General features: G+C 42.6%; 1 protein-coding gene across 12 annotated transcripts in view; it reads left to right on the forward strand.

Annotated features, from left to right (window-relative positions):
• The window catches only part of PHF20 (PHD finger protein 20), a 64,861-nt gene extending 53,206 nt beyond the window's left edge, over positions 1-11,655 (forward strand). For all 12 annotated transcript variants that reach the window (XM_041398246.1, XM_041398234.1, XM_041398237.1 and 9 more), the window contains 4 exons: positions 3,912-4,107; positions 6,543-6,942; positions 8,793-8,976; positions 10,514-11,655. In XM_041398246.1, coding sequence (XP_041254180.1) covers positions 3,912-4,107; positions 6,543-6,942; positions 8,793-8,976; positions 10,514-10,656 — 923 coding nt within the window. In that variant the 3' untranslated portion in view covers positions 10,657-11,655. The remainder of the gene's footprint in view (positions 1-3,911; positions 4,108-6,542; positions 6,943-8,792; positions 8,977-10,513) is intronic.
• The last annotated feature ends 6,731 nt before the right edge of the window (positions 11,656-18,386 follow it).

The following is an 18,386-nucleotide window of genomic DNA, read 5'->3' on the forward strand; positions in this document are numbered from 1 at the left end:
CAGGAAACTCGAGCAAAAACTCCCCATGGGTACATCTTAGGGAATGTGGCTGCAGCTCTCCCCCAGCAAATTGGGCTGATGCTTTCTTTAAAATAAGTCAGCAGAAGGCTCCTGGCTCTCCTCAGCAGTGACTCTTGTTGTTGGCTGCATTACCTGCTGTCCTGGTGTGATGCTGACCCAACACCAGCCACCCATAGAAGCCGCTCGCTCACCCTCTCCTGCTTCAGCTGGGCAGAAGAGAGAAAAAATTAACAAAGAGTTAATGAGTTGAGACCAGGAGAAAACACTCCAAGGGCAAAACAGGCTTAACTTAGAGATACAAGGTGAGTTTATTACCAGCAAAATCAGAGGAGGATTATGAGAAATAAAATGAGCCTTTAAAAACACCTTTTCTTCCCCCAACCCCTCCCTCCTTCCCACCAACAGTGCAGGGAGACAGGGCATGGGGGTTTGGTCAGTTCATCACTCAAGGTTTTCTTCCACTGCTCAGGGAGAGAAGTTGTTCCCGTGTGACATCGTGGGGTCCCTCCCACAGGACACAGTTCTCTGTGAACTTCTCCAGCACGGCTTACCAATCTCACGAGCAGCAGTCTGCCCAAAACTGCTGCAATGTGAGCCCCTCCCACGGGCACACAGTCCTCCCAAAACTGCTGCAGTGTGGGTCACTCATCCACGGGGTGAGTCCTCCAAGAACAGGCTGCTCCAGCCTGGGAGCAGGGGCCCTCTTTCTCCCCACCAGGTCTCCCACTGGATCACAGCCTCCTCCAGGCATCCACCCACTCCAGCGTGAGCCTCTCCCCCGTGGGCTGTGGCTGGATCTCTGCATCCTCTGTGAATCCCCATGGCTGCAGGGGCACAGCTGCTTCACCATGGTCCCCACCACAGCCTGCAGAGGAGCCTTGGCTCTGGCACCTGGAGCACCTCCTCCCCCTCCTTCTCCACTGACCTTGGTGTCACCATGTTGTGTCCCTCACATGCTCTCACCTCTTCCTCTTTTCGGACTAAAAGAAAAAACTGTGCACCTTTGTTTTGATTTTCTTCCTAAATCTGTTATCACAGAGGCATTACCAGCCTCTCAACTTAGGCTAGCTTTGTCCAGCAGCATGTCCATCTTCAGAGCCGCCAGGGATTGCCTCTGCCAGACATGGTGGAAGCTTCCAGCAGATATTTTGAAATGTCTTAGTGTTGGAAAGTCCCAGATTTACAGAGACGGGGCAACTAAGAGGCAATTAAAAAGATTTTATTGTGTTATCAGTCTTGTAGGAGGGTGAGACATAAGAGATCTAAAACTCGGTGCCATTCCACCAGAAGCCAGCCTACTTCCTGGTTACAATACCTTATAAATGTTTTACAGCCTATTAGCTTTTGCCACACAATGCTGCTAATACCTCTAACACCAATCACCTGTTATTTTACCCCATATGATCTTCCTACAATGCATCTTTCGCAGTTCTAGTTCTCCAAAATACCTGGTCTTTTTACAAGCCATCATTTGAAACTTGTTTCCAGTTCAATCTCTCTCTCAACAATGTCATCTCAATTCCATGGCCTTTCTAAATCTGCACACCTTACCTCAGAGTTTGCATACAGATGTACAAGACTGTGTGAGCTTTCAATCAGGTTTTGAGAATCCTTTACAAATCCATTTCTCACATCTTAATCCATCTGACACAGCAGGTAAAGTTACATTTAAGCAAATATTTTCTGACTTTCTACTGTATTTATTACAAAGCCTTGCTGAAAGTTAAAAGGATGAGGTTTGGACTTGAGTCCATGGTTATACATGGGAAGAAAATGGATCTCTGTTCACCTGATTAAAATACTTTTTTGGTTTATATTCATATTTGGATTGTGATCCCAGTTTTTTTTTGGCTGTTGAAAGCTACCAACTCTTTTGTACTTTAACTCACAGATTTGTGTGTATGTTCACTGCTGTTGTTTGTACTCTCAGCAATGGAGACATGCTACACCTAAATTTTAAACTTTTACTACAGTAAAAGATACAGTATCTTGCTTCTAGAATTTTAGCCTTCTATTAAAGATATTTTGCTTTATGTCAGTTGAAGGTAGTTTTAAATGGGACTAAAATGCGCTTGCAAACTGAAGTTGTGTTGTCACACTTCAGTGAGTGCTTTTGTGCAGAAACTGATTACAGCTTCATTTGTTTAATTCATCGTTAACTATTAATTTCAAGATTCTGAAGTTTACATTTGAGGAGACTTAATTTTTACCTCTGTCTTGAAAAGGGAAAACATATCCAACTTTTTGACTGCAAAGATAGCTGTTCAGTGACTGGTTTTGGCTTGAAGTGAGCTAATAGGCTGTATGAATCTACAAAGTGGCTTTTAAAACTGAGCATGGCTATTCAGTAACTCTTACTTAGGAGCTTTCTCTAGTCGAAACTGCTGGGACTTGTAACAGCACCACTCATTCTATTAGAAGTGAAAAGCAAGTTTAGTGTAATTTTGTCTAAAAACTATTAACTACTGTTTTACTCAGGTTTTTTTGAGTTGGGTAGGATTTTTAAGAGATTTGTTAACATTTACCCTTGCTTAAAAACATGATCAAGATGATTATGTAGTACAATTGCTTGTGGGCATAGTCTGGTGTCTCCTCTTAAGGTTACATACTTCAAAAGGGAGCACTTTTTATCTCAGGGTGCACATCACCTCAGTTGTTCAGGTGACCATGAAGTTCTCAAAGTCACTGTTTTACTCTTGTGGACTGAACTGTACTTTCTGTCACAGATGTCAGCTTCTCCAATGCAGAAATTAATCAGGGAGGGCCAATGCAGTTGGCCAGGAGTATCTCCAGTGTGGTTCTGACCATACCAAAAATTCTGCTTGCCTTCCTGTTTATTACAGTGTATCTGCATGCAAGGTTGAGCTGAAACACCTTTCAAAATTCTTTTTTACCCTATCATGATTTCTGATGCCACCTAATACCCATGGATTTCTATGTAGTGCTAGCCTCAGTCTTACTCTGCTGTCTGGTAACTCCCTTTTTCTTTTTTTTAGCTTCTCCTCTAGTTGACGTTAAACTGCTTATATTGGAGACCATTTTGCAATTATGGTTCCCAGTCTGTGCTCCAGTTTTATCTCTGGTTTCGTGGGCTTGCTGCCTGGGCTGTAGATAGGCAGTGTTGTACATGTACATGTGTTGTTTCTTTGGGTGCTGGGCTGTCCACTGAGAATATCTGTAGTCAATGTACCTTTTACAGAGTGTGGGGGAGCTTTTATTAGGTATTTAACATGGAGGGTTTTTCTGTGTGTTTGCAATTTAGCAAGCATCTTTCCTTGTAATACCATTTGTTTGGCAATTTAAGTTAGTTCTGTTGAGACATTTATCACATTCAACACTGTTTCATTTCAGCTGTTGCTGATATTCAATATGAAGAGATAATATAGATATCTCTTAAGAGAGAATTATCAATAGCTTGACTTAGGCAGGTTTTCTGTTGGAACCTTATCTTTGATTCCTTCAAAATGTATTTTTGTACAACTGTACTAGTACATGTTGATGTTAAAAACAAGACCACTGGGAAGGTGATTGCCTTTTTCTACATTTTACTGTCTGCAGAGAGCTGCAGTCAGATTGTGACTTAATAACCATGGTTAGACTGGACAGTGTAATACCCTGCTGAAAATATGCCTTTCTCAGCCTCATCTGTAACTGCCTGTTGTGGATGTCCTTTGGTGGAAGTTGGGGTTTGAATGTTTTTACAGTTGGGCAAAGGTTTTTGGTTTCCTACTTTACAAGTTCTTCATTTCTTCATTCCTTATGTCTGCTGTTACAGGATCTTCTTTGGTTCTGTTGATAAGAACAAGTAAGTTGCAGTACCTAGAGATAATGAGAATTACTACCAGCAATGTCAACGTTTCATTTTAACTCACTCATTACTGTTACTTTAGGTCAGAGGTCCAGCTTAAAGTACTGGTATGAAAAGGAGTGGTTAAGTAATGGTCACATGCATGGCTTAGCATTTTTGGAAGAAAATTACTCCCACCAGAATGCCAAGAAGATAGTGGCCACTCACCAGCTGCTTGGTGATGTACAGCGAGTGATCGAAGTCCTGCATGGGCTGCAGCTGAAGATGAGCATATTACAGTAAGCAGTATTTAAGTACCAGCTGACATGTTCTCCTTGGTAATTAGACTGCAAGTATAAAAATAAGCAGAAATTCAGGCTTGCTTTTGTGCTGTGGGGATTTATAATATAGTTTGAATTGCTGATGTGATATTGGGAAAGGACTTGGCTGTTTGAAAACTGTTTAAATGGGATGAGTGTAAATGGACAATGTGTATAGAAAGGGTTAAACTAACAAAACTAATGACAGTTTTTCTTGAATCACCCAAATGGATTTTAAGTAAGAAGTAAGAGTAAGGATAGACTTTCAACCCATGGCACCATTTTTACAGCACTTGCTTTCACCATTCCAGGAAATCTGGTCATAGCTTGTCCAAGAGGAATCAGATCTTTTTGTTTGGTAAGGTATCTTGCTTTGGTGCAGTGGGAGAGTGGTTGCACTCTCAGCAACTTGCAGTAATTAATTTCTGAGAGGTCATTTCAGCTATATCTACAGAAAATAATAATTATTTACATCAAAGATTTTTTTTCTATTAAGTCAACTTTTTTGTGTATTTTCCTATTTAAAGTCATCCTTGGGTTCTGGTGACCAAAAAAAAAAATTTACTCAAATACGACAGTTTTAAATTTATTGAATTCCATAATTGTAATTTATTCGTTGATAAATTGCACGGTAGTAGCTATTTGGAAAACAAAGTGATTTTGGCATTTCTTTAGACACGCCCCCCCCCCCTCCAAATCTGTGGTGGTGCAGGAGGTCCACTGACATGGAATAATGCTTAAAGAAAGAGAGGAGCCATTTTAACATAGGGTTTTGCTTTTCCATTATGGGATCCTTTTATTTAGATCTCTAAGTAATCTCTTTCCTTTTTGGAGACTGAAACAAATATTTAAGGCCACTCCTTGGGCCTGTTTTTTAAATGGTGACATTTGAGTTTCACGCTTTCCAGTCGTGAACTGAGATTTCTGTAGCTCTGAGGTAAGGAGCACTGGGCGTATTTGTGATGGTTGCTGCAGGTTTTGTTCCTTTTCTCTCCCATGCTGAAGTCAATATGATGGCCTGGCTTCATTAAAGGTGAGGTGCAGTCCTGTTTGGATCATCTGGTTAAAAGCTTCAGCTGCTGGGTTTTTTTTATCATGATATAAATTAGAAGAGATATGAAAAATTGCTGAATTATAATAATTATTATATTGTTGATGCAGCTCAACAGATAGAAGATTTCACAGGTGCCTGAAATTATTAGGAATTGCTCAGTGTTTCAGGGAGGTTGCTCAGTGTTTCAAGGAGCTGGCAAAGGACCCGAGGTGACCCTGGCAGTGCCATGGGAGTGTGAACCTTCAGCAGGCAGGAGTTAAAACGTTATTCAAGTATTAGCATTTGACTTTTCATCCTTAGGTAACTGGTGCATCATTTTTTTCAGAAAAATTTTCTGTCTTTTGTAAAATTATCCCTTGCTTTGTTCTGAGCAAAGTACAGTTTCTTTAGGTGCAGATGAGTGGAGCTTGAGCAGAAAGCTTTCACTTTTCCAGGCATGCCTTCAGGATGGTTCACCAGGGAACTCTATCCTTGCTGTGCCAGCGCTAGAGGCAAAGGTGCTGCTATGAAATAGTCTGAGCTGCTGTACTCACTTTGGTTTCCTCTGAGAGACACTGAAGAAACCTGAGCTCCTGCAGGATGGGTTAGAAAGCAGTTACTGCCAAAGTCAGGTGGTCATGTTTTGTTGAGTGGTTTGGTGAACAGCTAGAAAAGCTGGATCAGCTGAATAGAATCAGTCCATCCACCTTTGCAAGGAAACAGAGAGGGGGGCTTGAGGGCAGCCCCCTTCCTGTGCAGCCCAATGCAGCAAGTGCTTTAGAGCCAGGGTTTGCTCTGCTGTGTTCCTACAGCCTGTAACAGATGAGCTGCCAGCCCTTTGAAGATATGTATAGCAGAGTATTATGCTTTGGTCTCCTTTTACTGCTGTTTTGATGCTTTACACAAGGAAGAACATGGGTTACAATGCTCACTCTAAATCTTTCATTTGTTATATCTGTAATAATCTGATACCTATCGTTGTCCCTTCTGCTGGAATGAATAATGTATTAGTCAATTTGAAGACAACTAAAATAAGAATTTTTCTAAGAGCAGATGAAGGGAAATCTGGCCACTATGGAATACCACTGCAGTGTACAATGTTTGTGTACCATACCTTTACTAAAAATATCCCTGTTAAAATTAATTTTTGCTGCTAATAAATTGCAAATATTGAAGCAAAATGTTCCATGAAGGGCCAACGTTGGTGAGAAGTTGTATGTGTCTATTTGCAACTTGTTCTTCAAGTTTTTTCTTAATCCAAACACTTGGCTTTTTCCTTTTTTTCTTAATTATTCTTACTTAATTTCTTTATGCAAGAGGATAGCTTGTTTAGTCATTTTGGCATTTAAATTGAGTGGTTTACTTTTTTATGTTTGAACAGAAATAAAGAACACCCTGACTTAAAGCTTTGGTGTCATCCATGGAAGCACATCACGATGGATGAAAAAATCCATACAAAACACATCATCCACTTCGAGGAAAACTGTTGCAAAGAGGAGACAGCAAGTTATAGAACTTGGAATGGGACAGTTGAGAAACCCTCAACAATTCCTTCTGTGGAGGAATCTTACATTACGAGTGAACACTGTTACCAGAAGCCTCGGGCCTACTACCCTGCCATAGAGCAGAGGCTGGTTGTGGAAACAAGAGGATCAGCAATGGATGATGGAGTAAACAGAATAAGAGAAAATGGGGATGATGCCTTCTCAGAGAGGTTTGGCTGGAATCTGGACCAAGAAATATGCAAGATGGAAAATGAATCTAAACACAATTACTCTAAGGTATTTTTATGAAAATAGCTATCTCTGGCAAAGAGCATGTGTCTTTCTGGCAACCTGCAAATTCAGCCTTTTTTAGTACTTTTTGGTCTGTGGTGTTTTTGTTTTGTTTTGTTTTGGGGTTTGTTTTTTTTTTTTTTTTTTTTTTTTGTTGGTGTTTTTTTGGTTTTGGTTTTTTTTTTGCTTGTTTTTGGTTTTTTTTTGTTAAACTGTTACATTTCAGTTGCCAGTAACAACTAAAATGATACCATGTGATCAACTCCTTCATTTTATAATTTAAAAATCTAGTTTGACTTCTGGACCTCCAGTTGTTTGAAGAGTGTGGACCATACCTTATGGTTCACTGGTAGCTCATTGCTGCTTACTTTTGTGTGCTTTTAAATGAAACATAAACACTAGCAGAGAGAGAGCAGGCCAAGTGTGTATGGTACTACCAAATACACTGGTAGGCCAGCTTCTAATTATGTCCCTCTTCTTTCCACATTCTTTCTAATAACTAAATTAATTTTAGTTCTTCAGGCAGCATTTCCAGATTTAAAAAAGAAGGTGTCTGCCTGAAGTGATTTTTTTTAAGACTGATCAGCATGGAATAGTCCTTTATCTTCTTCATACGTGGAGCACTTCAGGTTTCGCTTTTCAGAGCTTGGTTCTCATTGTCAGCTCGTGTCAACCTAGTAGAGGCCTTTCTACTCTCCAGTGCAAAAATTTTGCTTCTGTTAGTACCAGTTGCTGTGAAATGTGGGGTGAGAAATATTGCAAACCCTCTGGGGAATGACTGAAGCCCTTTGCTCTGAAGCAGGCTAGGGGAGCTGTGGCTGTTCACCTAGAGAAGGATCCAGGGAGACCTGAGAGCCCCTTCCAGGGCCTAAAGGGATCCTGGAGAGCTGGACTTGGGACAAGGGATGGAGGGACAGGACCAGAGGGAATGGCCTTAACATGAAGGACTCTAGATTTTAGAGGGATATTAGGAAGAAATTGTTCCCTGGGAGGGTCCTGGCACAGGTTGCCCAGAGCAGCTGTGGCTGCCCCTGGATCCCTGGAAGTGTCCAAGGCCAGGGTGAATGGGGCTTGGGGTAGTGGCAGGTGTTGGAACTAGATGACCTTTAAAGGCCTCTTCCAACCCAAACTATTGTACAATTTTATGATTCCATTAAATACTGAGTTCCCCTTTTTTATATTAAAGGTTAGGATAGCTCTTATTTCATCCATATGTAAGTTGTAATTTGCTGCTTCTAACTTCTATAAGTCTATTGAGCTTGTGTTACATTTTCTAGAAAGGGAAATATTTTAGTTCTCCAATCTTAAAGAGCTTTTTTCAAAAGGGTCATATTTCAGCAGAAGGATGAGAAAAGTAGGGGAGGAGAATGAGCACTGCTGATGTAGTCAGGTTTTATAAGGAATGGTAATGCTTGTTTGGAGATGGGTCAGCGAAAGTTTTAGTAGAATTTAGATTAGATTTCTTAAGGAAAAATCCCTTTTCACTCCTGAATTGTTTGGTCTTTAGTTGATTGTTGTCAGGTGAAAAACAGCTTCAGCATTCCCTGAGATGAACAGATTTAGTGCAGGATCGTCCAGATGAAAAGTGGCAAGGAGATAACTACATGTGTATGTTACATTCAGAAAACCAGATACTTGTGAAGTACAAATATTTTTTAGCAAAATGCCCATTAAAATATGTTTATATTTAGATCTTCTTGCCCAAATCAGGTTAGTGTGTGTATCTGGTCTGTCTCTCTCCCACTCACTGGCCTGTGATGAGTTCAGCTGTTACGGGGGACTGGGAGGACTCAGGCAGTTTGGCTCCCCAACTCTCTTTCACTGTAACAAATATTTAATGTGTGCATTTCTGCTAGGTGAGAGAGTCTGTCTCTAAGAAGGTCTCTCCAGAGGAAGCTATTGAAATGAAATTGCTGGAAAAAGACAAAGAAGGAGTAGTGAACTCACAGCTGCAGTGGCAGCTCAATCTTTTAGCTCACGTGGAGTCTCTGCAAGATGAAGTCATACACAGAATGGATTTCATTGAGAAGGAGCTAGATGGTAAGTAGTGTTATTCTAGTTTAAAAAAAACTTTTTTTTTAACTGAGCTACCTGTTCAAAACATGTTAATCAGAATTTTACTTCTTCAGACTTACAAAGAGATCAATGTTTCATTATCACATTTTCTAAATAGAAAATAGACATGCTGCTGATGTGGGGGGTGGATTTTAAAACAAAGAGCAGAATTTCACAGAAGAAGTTCTAGCTAGGTCATCTCTAAATAGTTGCATCAGATGTTGTACTAGAACATGTTTGTGTGTTTTTGGGTTTAGGTTTTTGTCATTTTCCAAAACTCTGTGTGTCTGCATTTCTGTTTTTCAGGGCCTTGCTGGCTATGTTAGTCTGTTCTGAGTGGCCTCTTCAGTGCACAAGGCTCTCATTCTTTCCTGTCTCTTCCAAATTCTTCACTTAAATGTCTTTTAAGATTTTCGTAGTAATGGAAATCTTATAAATCCTTTGCGTTGCATTAAATGACTCAGGATAGTTCTTCTTTACATTGTTAAGTCTGACCATTGGTTGTGTAGTGGTTACAACAGCAGCTTTACTTGCAGGGGAATCCAACTTCTGCCCAAGTAAGAGCCCTCTCTTTGGAAGTAAGGTACTGAAAAGTTGGACAGCTATAGGGCTATTTCAGGTAAAGAAGATCAGTCAGGGCTGTACTGCCCAAAGAAGCTCTGGTTCCAAAAAGTTACAGTTTTTGTACCTGCTGCTGAGCAGGGGTCTGTGCAGTGTGTTGCTGCTTTGAGCAGGAACTTTCTTACTCCAAGATGGGATGTGTTAGCAACGAGTGATGCTGCTGGTTCTGCAGCAGGTGCTGCCCATGGGTAAAATTTACCTGTTGATCTGGTTGGTGGCAGTGGCTGCTCTTGGTAGAGGTATTTATTCTGTCTCCAAGGTTTCAGTCTCCATCTGCAATACTGTCAACATCCCCAGAACTCATCATAGTCCAACCTGACCACCTTCCTTGTGAGCATGTTACATTGTCACTTGACTTGTCCTCTGCTCGTTGGGATTTCTTGTTTCCCACAAAGAAGCTTTTTAAAGCAGGAGTTTATTTTCCTTGTGGAGCACTCTACTGGTTTGTGCTTTTGATCTTCATCCCCATTTTGTGTTACCCAGTTCTATCTTGGTCTGTTGTGTTCCGTGTTGATGACAGATTTCTTTCACTGTGATAGTCCCATTTTTGATGGTGTAAACGCCCTGTACAGCAGTGTCTTTGCCCTGAAATTGACACAGATCAGAAGAAGTTTAGCATGAGGTTTCACGATGTCTGGTCCAGAGTTTTCCTTTCCTGCTTTTTCCTAGGAGCAGCAGCTTCTTCCTCCATCCCCATGTGGATTATTTGGTTACGTATCAAAAGTTACTTTCAAAGATTGGTGTGAAGGGGTTCAGTTCTATGATTTCTCAAATAACTGTTAAAAATATTGCCCACTGCCTTCTCAAGATTTACAAAATATTTAAAGAATTCTTGTTTTGTGATTTCAGATGAGCTGTTTGCTGAGAGCTGCAGTAGTGACAGATGTTGTTTTCTTTGCAGTTCTGGAGAGTTGGCTGGATTACACAGGAGAGCTGCAACCCCCAGAACCACTGGCTCGACTCCCCCAGCTCAAGCATTGCATAAAGCAGCTGATAACAGACTTGGGCAAAGTGCAGCAGATCGCGCTGTGCTGCTCCACGTGAGGCTGGAGGGCTCTGGGCTGTGGCTGCCTGCAGAGCTGCAGTGGGATGGGAGCACCTCTGAAGCTGTAAATTAAACTGGCATGCTGGTTGCATGGGATGCAGATGGACTTCAGGGACTTGTGCAGAAGCGTTGTTCAAAGAAGAGCAAAGAGGTTATTTCAGGTCTATTAGACAATTCTAATACTGTGGAAAAGGTCATACTCTTGTCTCCAGAGGTTGCCTGTTGCTTGTTAAGTTACACTAAAATTTTCACTCCCTACAAGTTGCTCATCAAAACGGTATACTTTTTCATCATTAAATTGACTAAAAATTGTGCCACTGAAGAACAGAGTTCTAAGAGCCAAAAAATTTTGGTTGACAGGGGTTGTAAATAACTTTGTGTAGTTTAAGTGACTCACGTCATGTTTTATTTCTTCTGGTTTATGCATACTAGCACTCAGTATTTAATCATTAGGAGATGTTATAACAGTTTCAGACTTAGTAAGTATGAATGTCCAGCTCTTGACTATAAGTGTTATGTGGAGGTTTTCAAGTAACAGTGGCCTGACCCACAGTTCTGTTACAGTAAATAATGTAGCAGGAAGTCACAGGTGGATTGCACTTACTTTCAGAATAAATGATTGTTTTCCATATTTATCCTCTCACTGTCACATGACTTGGTACTGGGGAAGCCCATGAAGGTGGTGTTTGTGTGTGTGTATTCTTGAGCTCTTGACTCCAGCCATCCTGTGCCTCCTGCAGCAGTTGCTGGGGGGATCCCTCGTTGCAGTAGTATGGAATTCCTCCAGGAAAGGACTGGAGCCATGCTCTGAGTTCAGACTGCAACATGGTCTGTCATGGATGTGATATATTTTCTACCCATTTGTTAATAATTGCCATTCCGGTTATGTTTGGAAATCTAGATTTTTTTCAATACTCTGGATGTGTTCATTGTAAAGACTTGCTATGAATGTGTGGTTTTGGGAATCAGTTTTTGTGTAAATAAAGCCTCAAGATCTATGCATGAGGTGCTGTCCTTGCAGACAGTGAGTGGGTTATTATCTTAAATGTTCTGTGTTCACTAAGTCCCTTTTTATACCTTAAGTTTTAATTTTTAGTTTGTATTTACTTTGTGATGTAGGTGACAAGGCTGCTGATGTTCAGTCAGGTTTTACAGAACCTTTGGAACGTTGTGAGCATTTGAGAGGTTCAGAGTCTTTCAGCTGCAGATCACCACTCCTGAAATAATGGCTGTAACTTCAGTTTTCCTTCATAGACATTGCTGAGTTCAGTTCCTTATGGAACACAGTGAGCTGGTTTTGCAGTGAGAGGGTGTCCTTAAAAAGCTGGATTTGTTACCTTTATTTTATTGTGTTCAGTGGTACTACCAAAGGGTAACATTCAGAGTTGTAACAGAAAGGTCCATACCTGTACAAATTACAAATTTGGAATATATATCTGTAATGTTTTTAATCTGCAAAGAATAATGAAAACTTGAAATATCCAGTATTATTGTAGGATAGGAGTTACAGTCTCCACATGGTGAATATTTTATTTTCTTCAGAAAACAAAATAATTAGGCTCCTCTAGATAGTAAAACTAAGACTTTTATGCCAAGATTCAGTTCAGGCAATAATTTGTCTGACAGTTTTATAGTACTGACTTGGTATATAGTGAATACAACGTACATACAGCAAAAAAAACAAACTTTCTTTTCTGTAACACAATTGGAATAAAGCTTACATTGTATTTTAAGGATCACTTGGCTCACTGAAGATGAGACCAATGCTTATACCTTGGCTCATTCCTGTCAGGTACCTGAGCTCATTAGCTCAGAACAGCATCAGAGGAGCCTCCCCTCGCAGGCAGCTGGTGATTTTTGGGTGAAATAGCCCAGAAAAGGTGTTCCCTGGTTATATCTGTAAAGCAGGACATGCTGAGTGGGAACAGCTTAGTTGTGCTGGCAACCATTCAGTCTGAGACCATTCAAGCACTCAGTCCCTGAGCTGGCTTCTTGCTCCAAAGGGGGATTTCTTCTCAAGCAATGGCTTCTGTGTGCTCATTGTGTATTTTCACTTGTCAGTTTATTTTTGCTCAGGGCAGTATTGGAGGTTTGGAAGAAAAGGCATTTCCCATGGGTAGATAAAGTTGCAGACCCTGGAGACTTGCATCCCTTCAGTAGTGCTGGGGAAGCCCTTGCAGATAAAGACTGAAAATATTTATTTAAAATAGAGTAGTACTTCTCGTATTCAGGGAAGATTCTTCATTGTGCTCTGCCTGGATTCATTTCTGTCCCTTTTTTTGCAAGTTTCCTCATTGTTATTTTTAGTCTGGACCAACTGTTCAGACTGGCAGGTCACTTTTTTGTTTCTTTAAATCACTGGTAAGTGAATGCAACGTGGAGCCTTGATGAACTGAGCAAACATTGCACTGTGGGTACACACGTGTTTGTTGATGCACTATTAGAACCAAGGGGCTGTACATAGAATTTTGTTTTGGAGCAATATTTGCAAAACTTGAAAACTTCTGTATCTTGGTGTTTGGAATAAATAAAAAATAGGTTTTTGTTGTTTAAATTCTTAGTAAAGTCTTTGTTTCAATTAGTGATAACTCAATAAAATAATTTTGGAATTTTTTCCTTCACACTGCTTTGACATGCAAGTACTGTAGTTTGTCAGGTATATATATCTCTCTTAACTGTTGCTAAAGTCTGAAAAGTACTATTTTCCAGATCTATGTTATATAAACACCCTTAAAATAGTGTGTTGGATATTGTTTAATGAGGAGCTCATACATTTTGTTCCTAGATCCTAATACATACAGTATATTAGTACCAATATATGTAATATATTAGTACCTAGTATGTGTGATCTGACCCTAATTTTTGTTCTGTTGGATGAGCAGCCTGTCAGGGACAGCCAGTGCAGCTGACAGAGGAAGCACAGCATTAGGATGGTGTGAAGCAGGGAGCTCTGGATGCTGTTGAACAATCCATATAGAGAAAATGCAGGGGAAGAGGACGAAGCTGGGGAGGGCTGGAGGAGCAGTGTGCTTGGCCCAGGGTGCCTGAAGGCAGAGACAGGCATTGATGTACCTTCAGGTTCCATCTCTTCCCTCTCAATTTCCCCAGTGGGAGGAAAGCAGATGTATTCCCTTGTCCCTTGTTTTGCTTTCTAACTTCATTCTCAAAAAAAAAACCGCAAAAAAGTTAAAAGTATTCTTGTGAAACTGGATTTCAAGGCTGGAGGTGCATCAGTGCTGGAGCCTGGAGAGGTTTGAGCCACTGATGGAAGATCTCAGTGTGTAGTGTGTCTCACTGCACGGTGTCATCATGCAGGTATTTGATGATCATTTAAATGTCAAAATCAGGTTTTGAAGTTGTGGTCTGGATTTGAAATTATTCAATGGGATGTGTGCTGTGGTTTGTCATGTTTTGATGTGCCCTCTGATTTATTTACTTGCCTGATGGGAAGGCTTCTGTAGATGCAAACTCCGAGAAGGAGGCAGCTCTCAGTCAGCTCTACCTGTGGGTAGAGTCACCATGTTCTCGCTGTTATTTGAGCAAAGCATCATCTGTAATTGCAGGATCTGCTGTTGACATTGTCCTGCCCATGGCTCGTGTTCATGCCCATCCTCATGGCCAGTGCTCCACTCATGCTGCTGCCTGTCCATCCCACTGTGGAGTGCTCCTGGCTGTCCTTGTGCTGATTTCCCAGGGGGTTCTGGTGCACTGCTGGCCATGGCAGGTGTTCAGCAGTGTTTCACAGCTTTGTGCTAATCCTTCTGGTTGCACAGCAGTTCTTGTGAAGGGAAAAAACTGTGTACAGCTCTTGTCTGGGTAATACCTGCGAGTAACCCACAGCAAGGTTCTGTTGAAACAGTTCAACAGTAAGTACCACTTATTTTTTCCTTTTACAACATAGAAGCAGACAGAAAAAACTGAGAACAAACTAGCAAAACTGGGATTCATCCTGTCCTGCTGAGGAGTTTTGCTGCTGGTGGTGCTTGTGTGCTGTTGGGGTGAAAGGAAGAGGTGAAAGGGGCCATGGGGCGTTGCAATGCTCCACACCCATTTCTGAGGGGCTGCATGGGCTGGCAGTGAAGCTGTGTGAACCTTCAGTGCTTCCACACCGGTGACTTGGTAAGTCATGGAGCTTTATACAGGCATGGCAGAGGACACCAGGGAAGGACCAGCTCCTGAACAGGTGGTTTCTGCCCTTGGGGTGAGGGTTGGGGGGGTGCTGCTCTGTGTCTGGGCTCCAGGCACAGCCATGTCCTTTGTACAGAGGCTCTGAGCTGATGAAGACACTTTGCCTGCTTTGCAGCTCCTCGAAATCCCTTTGACCCCAGCAAATGCTGCTGCAGGGAAAGATGCTAAGCTCCAACTATCAAGACTCATCAAAGGCCAACTGGGTGGTGAGATTCCCTCCCTCCCTCCCTCCCTCCCTCCTTTTTTCTCTTTTCCCTTATAAGTGTCCTTGGGTGATATTTTTGTGGTTTTATTTTGTTGGAAATCATGTAACTTTTACAATTTTCAAAGTAACTTTAGTCATGTGTTTGTTTGCCTTTGCCAAAGGGGAGGGGGGTGGAATTGAGGTTTCTCTTCAAAAGACTACTCATTGAGGGTTTGAATTTTGCTCAGTGAGGCCTGATAGGCTTCAATCAGCAAAAATCCACATCTACAGGTTGGGAGTAGCAAGAAGATACAGAGAAGATAAACAGACATTAACAAATATGCCCTCATTAGGTTGGAGTCATCTGATGTGGAAAAAGATTGATATGAGAACCAAAGAATGAGGACTAAATTAGCATCAAAGGTAAAGGGATCCAATAGGAGATAGAGTACTGAGAATTGTACAATGTAGAACCCAATGAATGAGAATTTATTTGGGTTTTAAATGAATAAATATGTGAGAAGTCTAGCAAAGAACTAGGTGAGCTGGAATGATTTCTACTGCACATCCTGTCTGGAATAAAGTAATGTCTGCTTATCTCAAACTTGAAAGATGGTACTCAGGAGTTTCTTTTATTCCTGCAGTTTCAGTGACAATTTTGCAATGCTTTCATGTTGTTATATTACTATAGATAATAAATAATAAAATGGCTACATACCTGCTTTCCTTTGCAGCCACATTGTTCAAAAATCAACCCTGTGTACGTGTATTTATACACATTGAGCATTTCAGTATCATTTCACTGTAATCCACTCCAAGGGATCTTTTAGCAAGAATCTGGGTTACTCCCATCTCCTGGGAGAAGTTTGTGACACTTGTCCCTGCAGAGGAAGTGGTTTTGTGGCTCCTGGGGAGCTCTGTGCTGCCCACGGTGTGGCTGATCTGGCCCAAGTGGCCGCGAGTCACAGTAAGGTACCCTGAGCCCTGGGGAGCAGATGGGAAGCCCCTCTCCCCTGTGAGGATCCTGGTAATTGGAACACCACTGGAGAAGATCTGCTGTGTCTTCACAGCTGCCCTGGCTGGGGTGGCTGGTGGCTCCTCCCCTGTCCTGGCACTTGTGGTCTTGCTGGGGTTTGTTCTGTCACTTCGGAGCCGTCAGCGTCCCTGTCCTGCGCTGGGAGAGGAGCCCCATGTCAGCGTTCTTGCTCTGCTCTCCTCAGGCTGCCGCAGCGCTGCTGCTCCTGGGAGCTGTTGGACCCACTCTGAGCTTCAGCTGTCTGGTAAAATCTGCTTCGTGCCCGTGGTGTTCAGAGGCTGCAGCATTCAGCCACAGGAGGCAGGGAAGAGGCTGGCAGTGCCCTGGAAGACATTTCCCAGCGTGAGTGGCGCGTGCCCGGGACAAGGAGATTTTCCGGACAGGGAAGTTGGAGGGCTCAGAGGCTGCTGGCAGTGGGGAAGGATTTAAAAAACCTTTACAACCCCATCTGTCCCATTTTATCTGGCTCCAGGTTACAAGTGGCAGAGCAGCAGACTTTTGACTGTGGTCTTCTGTGTAAATGTATCCAACAACCTGGGTGCAGATTGGTGATGGAGGGAGGAACCCAAGAGCGTGTTGGTTCATACAGCATGGATCAATAGCAAAAATAAACTATGCTAAACTCCTCTGAGTTACCTTGGGGCCCCAAGCGTGACAGCAGCAGGACCAGACCTGGGACAAACCCCAGCCTATTCTGTGCTGAGGCCACCTGGGCTGGAGGCTGAGGCTGAGCAGGTCTGTAAAGCTCTGGGTGGAGAAGGAAACAAGAAAACTATGGTAGGTTGCAAGATTGAGCTCATCAGATAGGAAAATGAGGAAGGGATTGGAGCATGTCCAAGCAGGACACCTGCAGCTTTTGGGTTAGGGGCAAGTCTTGCTGCACTGGCCTCGGGGTGCAGAGAGGGATTGTGCCAAGCAGCAAAATTGCTTCTGCACCACTTCTAGCCACAGAGGAAGCTCCAGCTTTGCTGATAAGAGCCTGTTGAAAGCAGAGGCTCATAAGTATGGCTGCTCTGAGGCCTTTCTACTGCTGTTCAGGCCCCTCAGCCTTGCAGTGTAGCTGGGATCAGTGCTGTATCTGAGTATTTGCATTTTGCTTCTTTGAATTATCTGTTCCTGGCACAGACCCATTTCTTTCCCCATTGTTCCTAGAACAGCAGTTGTGCATGTTAAATTGCACATTTAAACCTATTGGGCTCATGAATTTGCCTGAAGAGAGTTGGCTGAGGACCAGCACCAGCCTGTGGCTGCCTGCTCACTCCAGCTGGGCCAAGGGCCATGGCAGGAGCAAATCCCCCCATGTTGTGGCAGTGAAATTGGCCCCATGGGCAAGTCACAATAGGTCCACCTCAGCTGTGAACAAGGTGCCTTTTAATTGATAACAGATGGTTATTGCTGCATGTTCAGCAGGCTCCTGTTATGTGGAATTTACAATCTATGCATTAAAAGGTGTAAAAATTAGCTGCTTTGGGCACAGTCAGGGGCTGGTTCCCCCCTGGCTGCTGGTCCCAGCAAGCAAAGTGGTGAGTTATGGATGTGGAGTATGGATTGTCCACAGCTCTGCTCTCAGGCCTGCACAGGCACCCATGCCCCTAAAACAGTTGTGCTTGAACTTGGGAGGTCCAATAGGCTGGGGCTGCTCCTCCACCTGGGCCAGGATTTGGTTTGTTGAACATTTCTCTCCTCTCTCTGCTGCTGAGAGTACAGGTGTCCGCGTTGGTCTTGGCTGTCCCAAGTTCCGGTCAATGGGCCCCAGCACGAACAAGAGACTGTGGCTGAAAGTAGGAGAAGGCAGAGCTGGGGCATGGGTGTCCTCCACAGAGCTCTGGCCAAGTGGGGACCCTGTCCTCAGCTGTTCTTCACTATGTGAGAAACGATCCTCACTTTAAAAAATTTAAAAGGTTTATTAAACTTAACAAAAATTACAACAAAGGACTGAATAAGGAAAGATTTCAGTGCTGGGAGTCTCCGTAACTAGCAGCCATGTCCTCATCTACAAAATGGATACTCTGCCTTTTATACTCTTAGTGCCTCCCAAAATTTTGTCAGCCAAGTCCATCTCTGACATCAGTTGGTGGAGATTACTTTCTTACATCTTGACTGGAGGCCAGGTCGTGTTGTCATGTTGCGCCTCCTGGTAACAAGGCAGCGCTCCCAAATGCCCTCACTACCAAGGCTATTACAAGGGCGGGGGGAAGGAGGCCTCTGGGAGGACATATTACAGTAACATCATTATACATCCACATAATATCTATCTCTTAACTGTGAAAGCTGACTATTACATTGCTTATCTACAACAAGCACCTTTCCTGTGGGGTCTG

Source organism: Onychostruthus taczanowskii, unplaced genomic scaffold (assembly GCF_017590055.1).
Source record: "Onychostruthus taczanowskii isolate IOZ18803 unplaced genomic scaffold, ASM1759005v1 scaffold142, whole genome shotgun sequence".
Classification (NCBI taxonomy): domain Eukaryota; kingdom Metazoa; phylum Chordata; class Aves; order Passeriformes; family Passeridae; genus Onychostruthus; species Onychostruthus taczanowskii.